This window comes from Lagenorhynchus albirostris, chromosome 10 (genome assembly GCF_949774975.1).
Source record: "Lagenorhynchus albirostris chromosome 10, mLagAlb1.1, whole genome shotgun sequence".
Classification (NCBI taxonomy): domain Eukaryota; kingdom Metazoa; phylum Chordata; class Mammalia; order Artiodactyla; family Delphinidae; genus Lagenorhynchus; species Lagenorhynchus albirostris.
This window is the reverse complement of record NC_083104.1, coordinates 36,000,161-36,016,489: the sequence shown is the minus strand read 5'-3', so window position 1 is coordinate 36,016,489 and position 16,329 is coordinate 36,000,161. Positions and strand designations below refer to the sequence as shown.

The window sequence follows — 16,329 nt, the reverse complement described above, 5'->3', positions numbered from 1 at the left end:
GCTTCCTCAGAGATGGTTCCCAAGGTCTCCTGGCAGAATCCCTCATCACTCCTCTCAAGTCTGTTCAAACATCTACAGCCCTCTTCACACTGCAATGGAATGATCTGCCAGCACGCACGCAGCCCACTCCAGCTGTGAGTCCCTCAGGGACAGGGGACTGGGTCTCAGCTCTTCTTTGTCAAGGCCACACTTGGCACCCAGGTCCTTAACAGATCCATTCTGCTAGAGCTCACATCAGAGTCTGCATGTGACTGAGTCTACAAACTGAACAAATGTAGGTCTTAACAGGGGTGATTTTCCCCCCAAGGGACACTGGGCAATGTCTGGAGATACTTTGGGTTGTCACAACAGGGGTGGGGGAGCTACTGGCATCCAGTGGGTAGAGGCCAGGGATGCTGCTAAACATCCTACAATGCGCAGGACAGCCCCCCAAAACAAAGAATTATCTGGCCCAAGATGTCAATGGTGCCAAGTTGAAAAACCCTGGGTTAGATGGATAACTTCCTAGCAGTGGAGTGATCTAAAAGAGATGCACGGACCACTTCTATGTACACAAGAAGAAAAGGATAACTCTTAGGGGCCATCCCTGACTCTTAAGATTATTAACTGCGCTCCTTATAATCATATAGCACCAGGGAAACAAATTCTGTGAAAACTTGCCGGTAACTTGAAATACCGAGGGCCCTGGAAACCCCTCCTCACGAGTTACAGAATGGACTCATGTACGCCTCCCTGCAGCTCCGGGAGGCTCCGCCTCAGAGGCTGGACCTCACTCCAGGGTGGGCTCGCCATCCTCATACAGCCAGGGCAAACCTTCACAAAGGCCAAGGCCAGAAAAGTGAACCTAAGATGGAATTCAAACATGCATGGAAGGACTGGTAGGTCTTTTCAAATTGATACGTTTAACGTTACCAATAGCCACAAAATAATCTGAAGTTCCAGATAATTCTCTGGACATAAAGAAGAATCGTTAAGAAAGAAACTCGGAATTATACAAATAGGAAAAAAAAAGCGGGGGGGGGGGTGAAGTAGCCAGGGATAGAGAGTAATAAGTGCACCCGTGGAAAGGGGTGAAAAAAGGCATCGGGGGAAGTGGCTGAGAGAGACTGGGGCCTGAGGGACCCGGCTTACATCTCAGCTCTGCACCTACCAACCGGGACCTTGTGCTACACACTTCACCTGCCCACTGTCCTTGTTTGCAGAATGAAAACAACGCCTCCCTTCCAGGTTCCTGTGAAGCACTGTCAAGTGCTGAGCACAAGAGCCGGCATACTAGGGACTGAGTAAAGAGCCAGTTGCAGGAAAGTGGGCTCCAGCAGCCAGTGTTACCACCTGCTACCACAGGACCTGGGTATGTTGAAGCCAGGGACTTGGATGCAGGTTCGTCACCTGTAAATGGGTTGCCCCAGTCCACCCACTGCCCGCTCAGGGCCCACATGAGACTCCGTAGGCGAAAACACAAGAAAGGGTCAGGTGAAGGAAAGAGATTATTACTTACACCAAAGCCACCTGGTTTGAGTGTCTGCTAACTTGGAATTGGCAATCGCTATACTGTCTGGGTTACAGTTTTTTTTACTATTATGCAGTCTAAGAGAAGAGGGCTAAAGGTAAACATGTTGAGTAAACAAGACAGAAAGGGAAATGTTTAACCTAATTCAGAAAACAAGTTACTCAAGCACCTGTGAGATGTTCTTCAACTGAGTTCTGAATGTGAATACTGTAATGACAATGAGGATGACATCCCCCTTCCTACTATGGAGGGCCCAACATGTGCCTGACACTAACCCAGCTTCCTTACACACACCCTTCTAATCCTCAGTTCCAGAAAAATCATCACTCCCATCTTGCTGGGGAGGAAACCAAAGCTTCAAGAAATACGTGGGTTGCTCAAGGGCAGTATGCGGCAGAAGCAGAAATGAAACCCAGGTCAGATGGGTTCCAGAGCCAGGGATTCTGCTATTTTTAACCATTTGTAAAACTCCTTCAACAGGAGGAGACTTCATCTTCATGCAAACACTATACTAACTGCAGAGGATTTTAAACAGCTCATTAAAGCAGTAAAGGGGTTGATAGGTTCCAATAGAGCAACACTTGAAAAACAAAGGTATTTAAAAGGCAAAAAATGCATTACAACTCAGATTGTCCCCTAATTCAGATAACTCCCTCCTGCCCTGATTTTATTCCAAATTAGTGAAGTTTTATTATAAATAAAGGCCATCACCATTATGGATAAATGCTACCAGATGAATCAGCATTTAGAAAACCGAAAACTTTCCGAAAATAAAGACCCCCTAACGGGCCTCTATGCTAATGTTGGCTGCACTCCTTTCCCCTGTGGGCACAACAGCAGCCTGGGACAGAATGCTCTTCCTGGGCCTTGGCTGGCACTCCGGGGTGGGGTAGGAAAGGAAGGCGACATTATTGACCGTGTGATGGGTGCCAGGCCCAGAGATGGCACCTTCACATATGAGCTCCAGCTCCATTTCAGCCATCACTGAGTTTCGTTATTTTACCAGAAGTGAAAAGTTACCGGGAAACAGGATATTCACAAGATCTCAAAGTATTACCACCAGAGAGAGAATGTATTAACTGCAAAGGGGAAAATGTACCCTATAAGGGAGAGAGCTGGAGACGTGCCCTCTCTGCCCAGTAACTGACCTTATCACTAACAGTGGGACTGATGTCACGTGCCACCTGGTGCTGTGTAACATGAAGCACGCAACACTGCTCACGCAGTGTTCTCGCTGTAAAAAAGGTTATCGCAATCTAATGGCTCCTCCAGACCAACTCAGGAAACATAGGGGTCCATGAAACGCCCAAAAACCGCAACAAGGTAACACCCAGACAACTCCTGAAGGTGGGGCACCGTCCACAACAACTGGCCAGGACTCTTCCAAAGGCAATGTCAGTAAACAACAACAAAAACCAAAAAAAACTCGTGTGTGTGTGTGTGTGTGTGTGTGTGTGTGTGTGTGTGTGCAGGGGAGATTCTTTTAGGGTGAAAGTGACTTAAAAACATAACCAGGTGCAAAGTGTGGACCTTTATTAGATCATAGTTTTTAAAAAACTCCAGCTATAAGAGACCTGTGATGTTAGGGGAAGTGTGAATATTAGATATTAAGTGATATTGCAGGGTTATACATTTTCTTAGGTGTGATCATGAAACTGTGGTTATGGGGACTTCCCTGGTTGTGCAATGGTTAACAGTCCACCTGCCAATGCAGGGGACACGGGTTCCAGCCCTAGTCCGGGAAGATCCCACATGCCGCAGAACAACTAAGCCCACGTGCCAAAACTACTGAACCTGCGCGTCTAGACCCCGCAAGCCACAACTACTGAAGCCCGCATGTCTAGAGCCCGTGCTCCACAACAAGAGAAGTCACTGCAACAAGAAGCCTGAGCACCGCAAGGAGAAGTAGCCCCCGCTCGCTACAACTAGAGAAAGCCCGCGCGCAGCAACGAAGAGCCAACATAACCAAAAAATAACAAATAAAAAATAAATTCATTAAAAAAAAGAAAAGAAACTGTGGTTATGTAGACAACTATTCTTATCCTTAGGAGACTCAACTGAAGTTTTCAGGGATAAAGTGTCATGCTGGTTGCAACTTACCTTCAAATGGGTCAGCCAAAATAAAAAAGTATAAAGAGATAAAGTAAATGTGGCAAAAGGTGAACAATTTCTGAATCGAGGTGGAGGGCAGATAGGCATTCATTGTATTATTTTCATCTTTTCTGTACACCTGACATTTTTTAAGATAAAAATTAGGATGGCGTGGGGACAGGTGATCCCAGGAAAGGTTGTCCCAACATGCCTATGTCTGTACAGAACACAAAGGGAGGCCAGTTCACCACGCGCCAGAACAGCAGGGACTCATTTGAGATTAAGGTTTCAAAGCTGGGGGGCTTCCCTGGTGGCGCAGTGGTTGAGAGTCCGCCTGCCGATGCAGGGGACACAGGTTCGTGCCCCGGTCTGGGAAGATCCCACATGCCGCGGAGCGGCTGGGCCCGTGAGCCATGGCCGCTGAGCCTGCGTGTCTGGAGCCTGTGCTCTGCAACGGGAGAGGTTACAACAGTGAGAGGCCTGCATACCGCAAAAAAAAAAAAGATTTCAAAGCTGGGTAGACTAGTCTGTGATGTTACTTTGGGCCTCAGGAAAAATGCTATCATTTCTCAGCACCATCAGTGTCCTCATAAAACAATGACACCTTCTCTCAGTTGGATAGTCCCCAAATCTGTAACATGAAAATAGGCAGGTAGATTTATCCAAGCTCTCAAAATGCTTGTTTTGTTAAAAAGCCAATTCTGTCTACACTTCAGCCCAGGACTCTGATGGTGCATGGTGAAGGAGGCTTGAGTCTGCTTTGCATTTACAAGTCCTGAGAGTAAATATACCCCTAATGCCAACACACACACTGGCCAATACTGACCTTTCGCTGATGGCTGGGCCACTGCCCTGTACTGGAACACACAGGGCAGCTCCAGGACTGCTCAGCTCTGCTGTGCTGTGACTTCACTGAGTCACAGACTACAGATAAAGCCACCAAAACAAGCTGCTCGGCAGGAAGAGCATGACAAAGGTCCCTCGTTTAAAGCATTTCCTTCTACTCAGACCCCCGACGACTTTCAGTGACACTCCAGAAAACCTAGAGCGGGAAGGCCCTTTAAAAGCTTGCCTCTGAGTTTGTATGGCTTTCCTTGGACACACAGGGTACCTTAGCAGAAGCCTCCGGAAAGTTCACCCCCTGAACAAGGCGATGCTGACACTGGGACATGCCAGCAGATGGCGGCTTATATGTTTATGCAGCTTAAAGAATCAGCTATATAGATCAACAGGCACACCAACTCTCAACTGCCTGGCCAGAGACGTCTGGAAATCCCCACACAGTGAGCCGAGCACCAGGATGAGAAATCCCCGTGAGAATCAAAATCCTCTCCTGAGATATAAGAGGGTCTTCCTCCAGGTAACCCTTACTTCTAGGTAAAAAACACAGCAACCTGTAAATGGAGAAAAAGTAATTTTCTGGGTAGAAAAAGAAACATAAAAACAGTGGTCTGAGGATTCACTGAAATCAGGATGTGAAGTGATGAAAAATACCACACAGCCTGTCTGGCAGAGAAATGGGTCCATCCTATACAACAGAGCTGGTCCAACAGGAAAACGGAATAGTGCCTGCCCCGAGAACTGGGGAGTTGTCAGAAGTGTCCGAGCCCATTGCCCTGGAGGAGGAAAGCACCGGAACGGGAAAGACTGTGACTCCAAAGAGGAGAGGGACTGTTAGTTTCAACTGCTCAGGAGAGATGACTGGTATTTAAAATGTGCTTGGGAACTTCCCTGGTGGTCCAGTGGATGAGACTCCGTGCTTCCACTGCAGGGGGGCACGGGTTCGACCCCTGGTCAGGGAACTAAGATCCCGCATGCTACGCAGCACAGTCAATTAAAAAAAAAAAAAGAGAGGGAGAGAGAAAAAATATGCTTGAAGAAACCAATGATGGAATTGATAAAGGATGGAGTGGCCTCATCTTAACGAACCCAGACCTCCCTCAAGGGCTGCAAGGTGAGCAGTCTTTTCATGGGAGCCTGGCACTCCTGACAGCAGCTCTGCCAGACTGAGGAACAGGCACTGTGACCAGGAAGACAGCCAAGCAGATTGCAGGAGCAATTCCTTGAGACCACCTCCACCCCCTTTCGTTTTCCCCAATAAAGTCCGTTTCAAAATGTAAAGCAGTTCCTAAGAGATTTCCTCCTCTTCCCAGCCCTGCAAAATGGAAAAGCCCCACAGTTCTATTTTAATAGAACCAACAAGTTAAAGAGAAGAAAGGTACTTCCCTGACTGGGTCTCGATCAGTGGGACTCCCCTTGGGCTGCTGTCTGCTTCTAGGTGGGAGAATAGGGCTCTCGATCCATGTCCATGCCTGTATTCAGGGCAGACACGGCTCTAGCCTTTCCAACTCTTCCCCCCATCACCCCTACTCATCACTGTCCCAGGACCTACTACCCAATGCCACAAGCTCCCTCCACATCTAGCCTTACACTGAGCAAGAAACCACTTCCTAGTTCCACCTTTGCATACGGAATATACCAACCACGGCGGGATTTGCACTTGTGCTCACAGTGAAGATTAAGAAGTGACTGTGTCCCTGAAGACTCGCAGAGCCAGCACCATCACTCTGAACACATTCAACCCAGCACACTTCTCAGCTGTGAGCAACTCCGCCTGTCATAATCACATCTCCCTCTCTGAATCACAAGTATCAAACCCCAGGGAATTAGTGGGGCCATCAGCACCAATCAAACCCATGAAAATAGCCAGGGCTATGCTAAGAAATCTTAGGTCAGGGAACAACATAAAACCTAAGCCTGGAGTTCCTTTAGGGAGAAAGGAAGGCCAGCTGGAGGAGAGAAACGTGGGGAGGGGAGTGCAGACCCATGCACAATGTCTCGAACATACAGACATACAGTTCATGCACCCAAGTCAGAAGCTGATTTTCGCTAAGTCATCACAAATTATTACTGTGGGAACAAGTGGGTATTTGTTCAGCAGGGAAAACAGCAAGGCAAGTAGAGACTAAAAAAGAGAGAAAAAGTAGCAAACATATACAGTCTGGGACTTGTTGCAAGACTTACGAAGGCCAGGCAACCAGAAAAAAAGTGGTGTCCAAGAATAGCCTCTTCAAGGTTCCCTAAAGCTTGGGAGAATTCACCCAAATAAGCCACACATCATAAACAAGCAAAGCTGCAACTCCAGCAACTGGACCCTACAAGAAGCACACACACAGCTGCAGGATCCTTCCCAGATGCCAAGGAGCATACCTTCTGCAGCAACTTCCCATTCTGCCCACGTGAGCACAGTGGGGAAATTTTGAGAACAAGTCATTTTGGAAGTAACACCTCTGTCAAAGTAGTTATAACTCTTCCTTTCCCCGAAATGCAATCACAGAGCTACTAGGTCTCTTGTCACTTTAATAAAAGGAAGGATGTACACTAAGAAAACATAACCCCTCAACACGTAGCACACATGACAACACGTTGGAACTTCTGGTTTTCCAGAAGGGCTATCTGGGGCTTTCTTCCCCATTATGAAGCTCTCAAGGAAGGGCCCCTGATGACTTAGCACAGGAATTCTAAGACCTCCTCAGACCCTCTGAGTCTGCTTCTCCACTAAGCTCCTAAGTTGCCCAAGTCTCACGGAAAGGAAGGATACCTGAAATATAAACAAAATGGGCTGGGAAAGGGAACAGCCAGGGGAGACTTGAGATGCAACTTAATTAGGAACGGTTGGGGCAGAGATGGAACAGGTGAGCCTGTTCAGGAAAAGGAGAGGAAAAAGGAGATGCGGGGAAGAAGGCACTCTGGGTGGGTCCGGCTCCAACCAAAACAGAAAATTAAGCTGAGGGTGAAGGGCCGGGGCCGGGGGAAGTAGTCCTGGGAACGGACTGCACGGCCTAATAAGCCAGGTATTGCAAGGTGGCAGGATTTATATGCGAACGGGATATAGTAAATCCTGAAGTGAAGGTGAAGAAAAAAGCTCAGTATCAGACTGGGGGCGAAGGGGAGGCTAAGAAGAGCCTTTAAAAGGGGGCAGAAAAGAATATACCTTCCGGGGGTCATGGCCGTAGGCTGTTAAGTAGGGTAGCTTTAATTTGCGATGACACGGTTGCAGGGGGGCATCTCAGAAGAGAGGTGTGCGCGGGTGGGAGAAGAGTAGTAGGGGTGACCCCTGACAAGAAGCTGCCGCGATAAGGCGAGGGACCCAGGACCCTGGGTCGGGGCCAAAGCTCCCCCTCGTCTGGGAATGCCCAGCCTGGGCTCGCGGGAGGAAGGCACCTTCGCCAAAGGGCCCGTGTCCCTAAGGCCTGAACTCCTCAGGCAGGAGGGTCCCCGAGGCCGGTGGGCCCGAGGCTCGCGGCGCAGGGCTTCAGGAGGGCGGGGGTCCCGGACTCACGCATCAACGTGCTGAAGGCCACGACGCCGAGCAGCCCCTGCAGGAAGATGCCGAAACTGTGCATGAGCGCACCGCTCTCGCAGCGGCCCGCGCCGGACGCTACGGTGGAAGGCGGCCCACCCGGCAGTGAATGGCTCGAGTTCCCGGCAGGACCCTGCATGGCGGGCCTGGCGAGGGGCGCTGGGCGCCGCCGCCCGGCCGCCCGCCCGGCCTCGCTACCTGCGGGGCCCTCGCCACCGAGCCCAGAGCCCGGAGCCTGAGCCGGGAGCCGGTACCTCCGCCCCGCGGCCGACTCGGCGCCGCGCGTAACGCGACGTCTGAGACCGCAGCGCCTGATTGGCCAGGCCCAGCGTGGGGGCGGGCCTTGGCCGCTCCTACTCTCCCCCTCCACCAGGGGCGGGGCTCCGGCCGGAGAGGGAGCGGTGTTTTGGATCCTGACCACAGGTAGGACAGACCAGGTGAGCTGGGCTGCGCAAAACGGATTGAGAGCCCAAGCCCGGACTCCGAGCTCCAGGTCGGGAGGGCAGGAGCAGGGAAGATCTGTGACGAAATTTTTTTTTTCCCTCTAAGATAAACCCCTGAAGAATTTATGAAAAAATACTTCTGGATTCCACCCCCAGATTCCGATTCAGTTGTTTTGAGACGGTGGCCAACAATCTGCATTTTCGGCAAGCAGGCTGGATTATTCTGAGGCAGGTCGTGGAGGAAAACAATCTGACTCCGCACACAAGCATATTCTTTCCAACCCAGACCTTCGGTGTCCTTGTACTTTCCTTGTTAGTACCAGTATCCTAGCCAAAGGCTTGTCTTAGATTCATCATTCAGGCCCCGAATCGACTTTTCCTCCCATAAACGTAATTTAAATGGTCATTTCAATCCAACTGCCTTCATTTAAAAATATACAGGGTATATGCTGTAAACATGTGGATGTAACCCCATCTTGTTCATATTGAATGCGATTCATAAAAGAAAATCAAGTTGTTGGTATTTGTCAGTCTCCAGGGCCTCCCTCCACACACACTCACATTTATTCCCACTCAACCCTTTCTGACTCCTCAGAACCTGCTCCCTTCCTCTACTAGGGCCTTTAGTCCCCATTCTGTCACCTACCCTCTGAGCTGCCTCTGGCTTTTCTCCCGACACCTCTTGTTGGTGCTCTCAGGTCCCTGACCAGGACTGCATCCACTTAATGCCAGTGTACACACAGTATTATTCTAGTAGACACTGGGGTACACTTGTTGAACAATAAATACCAAACCTAGGGAAAGTTCCCCTAAAGATAGCCGTCAAGAAATTCCAATTACATAAAAGGTTCAATGATATCCAAAAGCTTTCTTGGTTAACAGGAATATTAACTTGATTATCTGGAGAACACAAATGCTACTGGCTCCCTAGAGCCAATTCTCCAGCCCTTCTCTTACAATGCACTTCCACACCTCTGTGCCTTTACATGGCATTCTAGCTGCATGGAATACTGTTCCCTTTTCCCTGCTCCATGAACTGCTACTCATGCTTGAAGGCCTGCCTGACACCCCTGTCCCCACTGTGCATCCACATTACCTTGTGTGTGCTGCTCCACTAGAACTTTTCAGACTGCTAAATTAGACGGCTGTACACACCTCTCTCTCCCAGCTGAGTGTAAGCCTCCTGAGGGCAGGAACTGATTTTCTCTCAGCCTTGAATCCAACATAGTGCCTGGCACAGAGAGCATGCAACAAAATGCTTTTTAAATTAAATTGATTTTTAATTTATAAAATTAAAAACTCTCCACAAGTATTGACCATGGGAAAATACAGAAAATCAGGTTAAGAAAATAACAGGTAAGGAAAAACTACATTACCGTCTTTAAGTCTAAGAAGGTCCCTTATGGGTATGTATGCTCAACAGTTACAGTCCACGTTTAGAGAGAACCAAACAATAGGATGTGTCCTTAAAGCCGAAGAGATTGTAGTTGGGCATAAGGAGATTATTAATTGCTTGAAGACACAGCTCAAGGAAAATTGCACACAGAGCTGAAAAATGAATTTTTTTGACAAAGTAGTGCTCTGCACATCCAGATGTGGAGGAACCCTAAGGCCCGTCGCTGCTGTGCCAAGGCAAATGTAAAGAACAAGAAGCAGTCTTCAGCGATCGGGGCAGAGTCCTCGGTGCCAGGAGCAAGCTCACTATGGGAAGTTCTGCTCTTCCTACCTTTTCTGAACGGCAATTAAAAAGTACCCAGGGCTTCCCTGGTGGCGCAGTGGTTGAGAGTCCGCCTGCCGATGCAGGGGATGCGGGTTCGTGCCCCGGTCCGGGAAGATCCCACATGCCGCGGAGCGGCTGGGCCTGTGAGCCATGGCCGCTAAGCCTGCGCATCCGGAGCCTGTGCTCCGCAACGGGAGAGGCCACAACAGTGAGAGGCCCGTGTACCGCAAAAAAAAAAAAAAAAAAAAAAAAAAAGTACCCAGATCCAGAGGGGAAAGGATCAGACAGAAGGATGGGGGGAGAATTCTGGAAAGGTTAATTTTATTGAAGGAGGAAGGAACTTTCTCCTCCATTCAGAGATGATTCTCTGAGGTCCCACTGGAAACAGTTTTGAAGGATTTACTCTGGTCAAGATGCCTTCTTTGCTGTCAAAGGAAGTTAAATATATCTTAAGACCTGTTTTAATTTTCTCACGACCACTTAAAACTGTCATAACATACCACACGTTTATATACACTCTTATTTACAAACCAAAAAAAAAAAAACCCACGCAAAATATTCATCCAAAATAGTTATTTTTTAATCCCTTGAAGTTATACCATCAAACTTGATGGGAGTTATTTTAATAGGTATTCTTGTGCATATTTCTCCTTAAGTATACTTTATCCTCAATGCATAACTTTTAAAATTAAGAGAAAAACAGTAAGCAGGAAGGATACAACGCAATATGCATTTCATTTTGTTCCAAACAAGCAGCTTAAAAAAAAAAAAAAGGACAACATACATTAAAGTGCATCAGTTCCAATGAGTTAGTATTAGAAAAGGGCCTAAGGACAGTGCTGGAACCAGCCAGGAGTCCCACACTGGCAGGCCTCTGATTGTCTTCAGAGAATAGTCAACAGCAAAAAAAAAAACAAAAAAAAAAAAACGGAAGAGAAAAAAAATGAGCACTTAAAAATCTCAAGAGAAACATTCAAAGTACACTTCCCTAGAGACTTCTTGCAAAAGGAGATAAGTTTTAATTTTGTCTAAACTTTGTAACCTCCCTCAGTCATCTGCTTTGTGACTTGATTTGCCCCAAGAGCCTACCTTCATCCTTTCAACACTATTTGCTCACGCTCACATCCACTCTGCCAAGTTAGGCATGCAGTTAGATAAACGAAAACACGTAGAAACCCGTAGGACTGAGTTCCCACGCATCCTGAGAACAGGCACACCTATTAGCAATGGTAGCTTCATGTCACTAGCCAGTGTTATCCTTTGCCTCCAGAAATAGTCGGAGACCCCTGCCTCCCACGGCTTTAACTCCATTACTGCTGGAGTTAAAGACATGTCCAGCAAGGCTGTGGTTTGTTTCCCTTTAAGACAGTCCTTTGCGATAGGCCACGGTACCAGAACAGACCCAAATGGTGTGTCAGGTCAGAAAAGACATAAAGGAATGGAGTTTTAGGCCTACTTCTCCATTCCTCCAACCCCCACTCCTGGTTCTGCTGGTTCTTGCAAAAATCTAAGACTTCTGAAACCCTAGAACGAAGAAAATCGATCTCCAGTGCACTTATGGCCCACCACCTTCACCCCTAAGGCTGCCCTCAGAAACAGAACTACCTGTGAAATCTGGTACAAGTACAGAGGAGATCCCAGGTGAGCAGGCTTGGAACCAGATCCATTTGGACTGGGCTTGGAGTTTAGAACTCTCCTGCCAAAACTCCAAGTCCATAGGTGACTTATTTAGATAAATTCAAATTTCCAAAGCATATACATCCTGACACAATGGGAGGGAATCATCAAAATTCACTAGCAAAACATTGTAAAGTGAATAAAATCAAGGAAGAGTTATACGTGCATGAAAGTGATTGATTTCCTTTTGGTTTTTCAGGAGGCTCTGTCCTACAGGGTTTCCGAGCCAGCACGATGACCATGACACATGGTTACTTTGGGTGGACCCAAGACCAAAGACATTCAAATTTTTAAAGGGGTACCCAGTCCCTACTGAGACTTATACTCCATTTGCTAGTGCTCCCTTCTCCTTCATCTTCAAAAGGCCAACTGATAACACGGAACACTTTTGAACTTTTACACACACACACACACACACACACACACACACAAAACATCCCCAATATACAGGACCAAAGTTCAAACTTAGTGTGTGTTTCCACTGCCGAGGCTATGCTCCTAACAGCTCTCTCAGAGTATCTGTGGGCATCAATCAAACCAGCACATGGTGTCTTAAATAAATGTCTTTGGTGATAGGCACCAAGTAAACAGAAGTGCCTATGATAGTTTTCCCAATGTCCCCATTTAGTTAAATCTTACCTACAGTTCCCTGATGTTCTGTGTGTGCCTCAGAAATACTTTCTGGCTTGGGGGAGGGGATGGTTCTGAGTACTATCCAACCTGAGGCCTCCTAAAGCTTTTACTCTGTATTCAGTTATGGTATTAGTGACTGAATTGGTACAAGAGAACAAGTAAAATGTATTCAAGTCCTCAGGAAGCTTTGGTCCAATGCCCTCTCTCTCACAGTGAAAAAAATTTTACTTCCAGGAGAAGGAGCATATAAAGGTCAAGTTCTGAACTGGTTTTCTATGACTGCCTCTATCGTAATTCAATAAATATTTACTGAAGAAGCCCATCCCTTCCAGAGGTTGGTAACTATCCTTCCCTGACCTCTTATATCTATAATGTAGATGCTGGGAGCCACCTACAACGCTAAAGAAAGGCAGATAGGACGAAAGCTCCCATTAATGCATTTCCTGCATTAGCCACCACAGTTCTGCTTCAACGGAGAGGAATGGAGGTGGTTTACAAATGAAAACAGCACAGTCCCCAGAAGCCCACAAAATACAGTCAAAATGTCACAGCAAATCTTCGCATGCAGTAAAAGGTTTCCCTAACACACCAACACTACAATAATAGGCTTATATTGGTCAGTCAACTTCAAGGTCCAGGAGCATGATACAATCCATTCACCTGTTTCCAAGCTTGTCAATTCAGGATCAAAAATGGATCCTGGAAAACTTTCTGACCTTAGGGAGGCTATGGAGCCAGCTGAAGGTGAAATTTAGACAAATGCAGTCCCTCATAATGTACCTCGCACAGATTTAAGAGGTTGGTATCTTTAAAAACCAAAGTTCATATACCTATTGCAACATAACAAACATTTTACCCCAACATGGTGAGCTGTTATCAGGCTTAATATATGTTTTAGAATCACGACAATCAGACTGTCACTGCTGGCCAGTCCAGCCCCAGCCACATTATGAGGCAAATGGAGCCTAAATTTTATACTTAAAAAATAAAAAAAAAAGCCCCGTGCCAAATTCCCAAATAATTATCCTCTCTCCTGTGACAGCCAGGGATAGGGACTGGGGGTATATAATACTTCTTTAATGTAGTTGCCGGATAAACTATTATCTTGGTATGAGAATGCAAAAAATAGGAAGTAGGTAGGAATAGTAAGTAGGAAACCCTACTTACTTGTCTAATTTAGAGTCAGCTTCTCTCTGGGAGAAAGCTGAGCTTGAATAATCATGGCATAAATAGACAAGCTGGCTGGGGCCCGACTCTACCTGATCAGAGACTACTACTTAGGGCCATGTGTTTCATCTTGCAGGGGCTTTGCCCCCTCACCTGTGAAGGGAGGTGTTTTAAATTCTATGGTTTCTGAAGAAGTCAAGAGAGAGACAATGTAGCATATTCACTGTTGCATTTGGTAAATTCTCTCTTATAGAAAATCTCATTTTCCTAAATAAGACAACAATGTTAATTAGTTCCAGACTTTTTTTGTTTCATTGATCTTCTTCAAGGAACTCTTTGCCTTAGTGCCTTGACTGCTGAGCTCTCAGGAAATTTTATTATGCAAGATACCCGCCTCCCCCATCCCCACCCCCACCCCCCTCCCGCCGAAACTCTATCTACTTAATGCTAACTGTTCCCAAGCATCATATATATGCTTCTCTTCCAGGGGCATAGAATGAATCAAAACTTTAAAAACTATATCTCCGATAAGTTCAAACATATTAACTTCTACTTAAATGAAGCGTCTTTCCAGGTATATCTGGTAGTAACCTAAGCAAAGAGTTGATGCTTTAATATATGGTTTGGTTGGAGGGCCTGAGTTAAGGTGGTTCATAAATTATCCAATGAAGAGAAGATTCAGATTACAAATGTTTGCCAAGGTCCATAAAAACACGTGGGGCAGCGGGGGAAGAAAAGGAAAAAATCACAATCAGTTTAAATTTGTAATAAAATTACCTTATATTTGTATAGCTGTTTAGAATTTACCCAGTTTGTAGTTTTAAAACATTTTCAAATCTTGAAGAGGAATGATTAGGTTATATATTTGCAGGTAACTAGGATAATTAAAACACACACACACACACACACACACACACACACACACACACACACACACTCAGCAAAGCAAACCATTTAAAGGAAGCAACCTATGTATCTTTCCTCATTCCACATGGTTGGAACAGTACAGCAAATGCTATTATTCTATAATAGCTAACAGTGCAATCATAAGTGAAAATTTGCCTGTTTAATACCAACTTGAGCTGGGTCAAAAGAAACACCTAAAAGGAAACTTGAGTTGTTGAGTGGGAATTGACCGTAGAATACATTCAATTTAAAGGTTTAACCAAAGAAAGAGTAAACGTGACTAGGCAAAGACGTTTCTAGAATCCTTAACCATCTCTCAATCTTTATCCAGCCACTGACGACATACTGTGACGGAAATGCCATGCTCTGCATCACCCCTCCTAAAACTTATTTTCTCTGTTGTGCTTCTACACTATCTGCCTGGAGACACCGAGAAAGATGGGGAAATGGGCTTTACTGTGGGTCCAGGGAACACCTACTGATTTTTACCCAAAGTGAGGACTCTCAAAATGAAAGACAAACAACTATAGAGAAAAGTAAACACAAAATAAAAGCCTCTGAAGTCCCTCTGAGAACTAACAGGGAGAAAGCAATTCAACTGAAATAGCAACAATCTTTGAACTACTTGAAACAGGCAGCCCAACCTGGGTCAAGATGCAGAACAATGACAGTAGAGTTCTTAGATCAGTCAGTTAAGGAATTGGTGTTAAGTGCCACACATTATTTTTAAGAAAGCAAACAGTGTTTTTTTTCCCTCCAACTCTGTCATAGTTTTAGTGTTCATGTAGCTTAAAAATGGTATCATTAAAACAACCTCATACATGGCTATAAGCTCAATTATCAACAGAGGTAGTAAACAAAGGAACTCCTAAGAATAGATTTTAAAATGGATCAAAGTGTGACTGTACATTCAAAACCCTAGAGCCACATAATCATCCCCAAAATGAACTGTTTTAATTTAAAAAACCTTAAAAAACACAATGACAATGAAGCACTGATGTGCCTTAGGCACAGTCCCAAATCAGTGCTGACTTAAAGCTATGTTCTCTCTTTCCAAGAAAGAGAAAGCAGAGAACAAAGTTCAATCTACAATGGGAAGGAACAGAAAGAACAAAAAGAAAACCAAAAGGGTGCTTTCCAGCAACCTAGATTATTCTTCGTTTTCAGGCCACACCAGTGGAAATGCTTATTCTTCTATAGGAGTCTTTTCTTCACAACCTTTATTTTTTTTAAACTGCAATCTGCTGAACAAGAGATGCCCACATTTTCACTGGCAGGAGAGCCACTTCTGTGCAGTTTTTGCTTACTCAGTGTGGGTCCTCCTTCCCTGAAAGTGCAAAGAGAGCAAGCCGACACCTGCAGGGCCCAGAGCCCCAGGACTATTTCAGCTCCACTTGTAGAGCAGGGCGAAGGATTTGCTGCATTTGTGCTTCAAAGATACAGCTCACTTTGGTTGTCCTTCTCAGTTGGCAAACTGTTCATAAAAAGCAAACTTGATCCTCTCTATGTGATGGCAAAGTTTGATGGCAGGGCCCAGTTTTAAGTCCATGCACTCTTGAACGGTGGGAAGGGTAAGGAGCAACAGGGCCTGCCCATCAATTTCCTGTTAAAGCATAAAATACAAATCATCTGTGATGTGCATATGAGTGGCAGCTCGACCATTACAGCCCTGGTTCACTTCGCTTTGTCAAAATCAAAAGTCCCTGTGCTTTTCCTTTCATCACTTTTTCCCTTTAAATAAGTATCACACACTTCCTTTTAAATGCCTCTCATAGTCCTCCATACTAATCAATCTTCAGAATTAGTAATAAAGGGGACT

At 45.9% G+C, this 16,329-nt stretch overlaps 2 protein-coding genes across 7 annotated transcripts in view; both read right to left on the bottom strand.

Moving 5' to 3' along the window:
• Positions 1-8,214, bottom strand: part of STIMATE (STIM activating enhancer) — a 55,830-nt gene extending 47,616 nt beyond the window's left edge. Inside the window, exon 1 of the mRNA XM_060161638.1 lies at positions 7,944-8,214. Within this exon, the coding sequence (XP_060017621.1) occupies positions 7,944-8,103 (160 nt within the window). The 5' untranslated portion in view covers positions 8,104-8,214. The remainder of the gene's footprint in view (positions 1-7,943) is intronic.
• Positions 8,215-10,383: 2,169 nt separating this feature from the next.
• Positions 10,384-16,329, bottom strand: part of SFMBT1 (Scm like with four mbt domains 1) — a 132,574-nt gene continuing 126,628 nt past the window's right edge. For 4 of the 6 annotated variants that reach the window (XM_060161600.1, XM_060161599.1, XM_060161603.1 and 1 more), the window contains one exon: positions 15,443-16,113. In XM_060161600.1, the coding sequence (XP_060017583.1) occupies positions 15,973-16,113 (141 nt within the window). In that variant the 3' untranslated portion in view covers positions 15,443-15,972. Of the gene's footprint in view, positions 10,553-15,442; positions 16,114-16,329 lie in introns of those variants that run through there. The other 2 variants (XR_009542768.1, XM_060161601.1) reach the window with 2 other exon arrangements.